Source organism: Branchiostoma belcheri, unplaced genomic scaffold (assembly GCF_001625305.1).
Source record: "Branchiostoma belcheri isolate BF01 breed outbred unplaced genomic scaffold, Haploidv18h27 scaffold28, whole genome shotgun sequence".
Lineage (NCBI taxonomy): Eukaryota > Metazoa > Chordata > Leptocardii > Amphioxiformes > Branchiostomatidae > Branchiostoma > Branchiostoma belcheri.
In genome coordinates, this window is record NW_017803887.1 from 319,864 (window position 1) to 322,363 (window position 2,500).

General features: G+C 38.4%; 1 protein-coding gene across 1 annotated transcript in view; it reads left to right on the forward strand.

The window, feature by feature from the left end:
* Window positions 1–215: 215 nt before the first annotated feature.
* Window positions 216–2,500, forward strand: part of LOC109472513 (multidrug resistance-associated protein 4-like) — a 20,565-nt gene continuing 18,280 nt past the window's right edge. Inside the window, exons 1-2 of the mRNA XM_019772294.1 lie at window positions 216–303; window positions 1,771–1,891. Coding sequence (XP_019627853.1) covers window positions 216–303; window positions 1,771–1,891 — 209 coding nt within the window. The remainder of the gene's footprint in view (window positions 304–1,770; window positions 1,892–2,500) is intronic.

Below are 2,500 nucleotides of genomic sequence, written 5' to 3' on the forward strand. Positions count from 1 at the left end.
TTCCACTTCACAGACAACTTGGCACGCATGCGTAGTTCTGGAAGGGTGCAACTTGAAAAACCAGACGGACCGATCATTAAACTTAATATTGTCTAAATTGCGTTGAGTGATTAGAAGTGGCGTCGGCAAGCAACGCACAACTATTTTCCAATCCACGCAATTACTACAAGTAGTAGTTTCTTGATTGAAACAAGTGGTCTTCTACGTTTCTCAATATGGGAAAGAAGAAGAAGGGAAGCAAGCTAGACATCCGCACGGACTTGCTGAAGAGTTTCGGAACGGATGTTTTCAGCTCCAGCAAAGGTCGCTCTACAGACAAGCTTCAGCTTATCAAGCAGGTATGTGGAAAAAAAACTACTAGGAGTAAAATAAGAGCTTCTTGCGAACAATATATAGTAGAGGGGATTCTTTCCTGAATTAAAGGATGAATAAAAGTTATAAACGGGAACTATGCGACTCCAGATGTCTTATACTGTACTGAGGGACGACTGCGTGTGCAAGATGTGGGTTAGCTTGAGGAATGAATCCACTCTACTATATGTAGCTTCTTGCGAACAAATTATCATGGCAGTTCATCTGTGTTGGTAGTGATCATAGTGCAACTTCTTTCCATTGCACAGAATTTTGAACGACCTCTATTTGAACCCTGGGTACTCTTTGTGTTGGAATAAAGTTTAACTCTGTACTAAAACGTTTTTTTCGCTTGCAACCGATTTGAATATGCATTTCCCCATTCTGGTCCCTGTTTTCAAGACTACTCCTCTTCGAAGCCTGTGAACTTACATTATTTGTGGTAAACTGCGCTTAGTCTCCGTGAAGTATTAGTATCAGATGGTGGCTAGATACTAGATATGTAGCATGAAACAAGGGTAGGGTTAATATATTGATAATTTCCCGTAAGTGTAAGCTGATGCAAGGGGCAGATTTTTTAAGACACGACGCGAAATTTTCGTAAACCAAAAGAATTATCTCAAAACTAACAAAAACAAGTAGACAACTAGTACTTTTTAACACCGGTGTAGACATCTACCAAAAACAGCCCCCAAAACAGGGTTAACTTCATGTTAGTGCAGACTTTGTGGTTTTGATAAAAAGATTAAAAGATTTGCATGTTATTCTCAAATGCAGCAAATAAACTGTATCAATCATTAAAAAAAGTTTGTTAGTTCACAAATAGAATTTACGTGAATTTGATGAAACAACAAAATATAGTGCAACTCAATGTGACTAAAGAAAAAAAATTGGAAAAGCGTTATTGTAGAATTTGAAATCATATGTGGATGATCCAAAATTGCGCCATTGTCTGAAACTGACGTAGTAGGGTCATACAGGGTGCAGAGACAATTGATAAGTTTATTGTAAATTCAAGCCCGAAGGCTTATTGCAGAGAACAAAGGATGAAGAACATTTACACAAAGTACAAGAACTCAGTACAGTGCCGACTCATAAATGCCGCAAAAGGCATTGTTGCAATGTGCATGTACTGCTACTACCACAAATTCACAATACCAGCTCAATTGTATTCTGGTAGTTAAGCAGAGTTTTTTTGGCTGGATTTTTTTGTTCGCGCGCACTAGTTTTGGGGTCTTCAGTCCATAAAATTAAATCAGTGTTGCCTAAAGACGCCAAAAGGGCAGCGTTTAGCTTCCAGAATGTTTGTTTCTAATTCCATTACATGATTCGCGTTTCTCCTAAATTGTCAATTCTACATACTTTTCTTGAATTAGCTCTGCCATACTAGTGTATAGTGAATTGCGTGTATCAATAAAGTCACTGCCGACACATTTTCACCACAGGAGACACCTGACAAAAGTCGGCCAGAACAAGATGGCGGACGGAAGCGTCACAACCCCCTGGAGACGGCCAACTGGTTCTCCAAGATTTTCTTCTGGTAAGTACCAAGCAAATTATCCTCATTAAAAACAACAAAAGACCATATTTATACTGCTATATAAGTTTCCCAACCCATTTATTCTTCAAAGAGTCGGACAATTCATCTCCCACTGTTACCAAGCAAACTCACATACTATTGACAAACAATAAAAGTTGGTTAAGGTTATTTCCTATATGGGTATAACCTTAAACTTTTCAAGTCTAAGGTCAACAAACATCTGTCCTCACTGGCTGTGCAGTAACCCAAAACATTTTGAGTGGCTCCCATGAGCCTTGTTTTGTGGTGAATCATGAAGTAAACACACAAAAAAAGAACAAATTACTGCTTAAGTCTCCCAACCCATTTATTTTTCAAAGTGTCGGACAATTCATCTCCCACTGCCTCCTGAGAAGAAGTCAAACACCCTAACAGCTTGACTAGAATAGAATAATATGGAAGAAGAAGAAGAAGAATGAAGACCTTTATTGTACGCAAATACCCACTGGGTTCAGTACAGGTCACAGGAAAGACGTCACAGTTTGTTTACAGTTTGCAATGAATATATACAATGTACAAGCTAGCGCTAATTCTAATGTACTATGGACATAATAATAGTCTAATAATTAC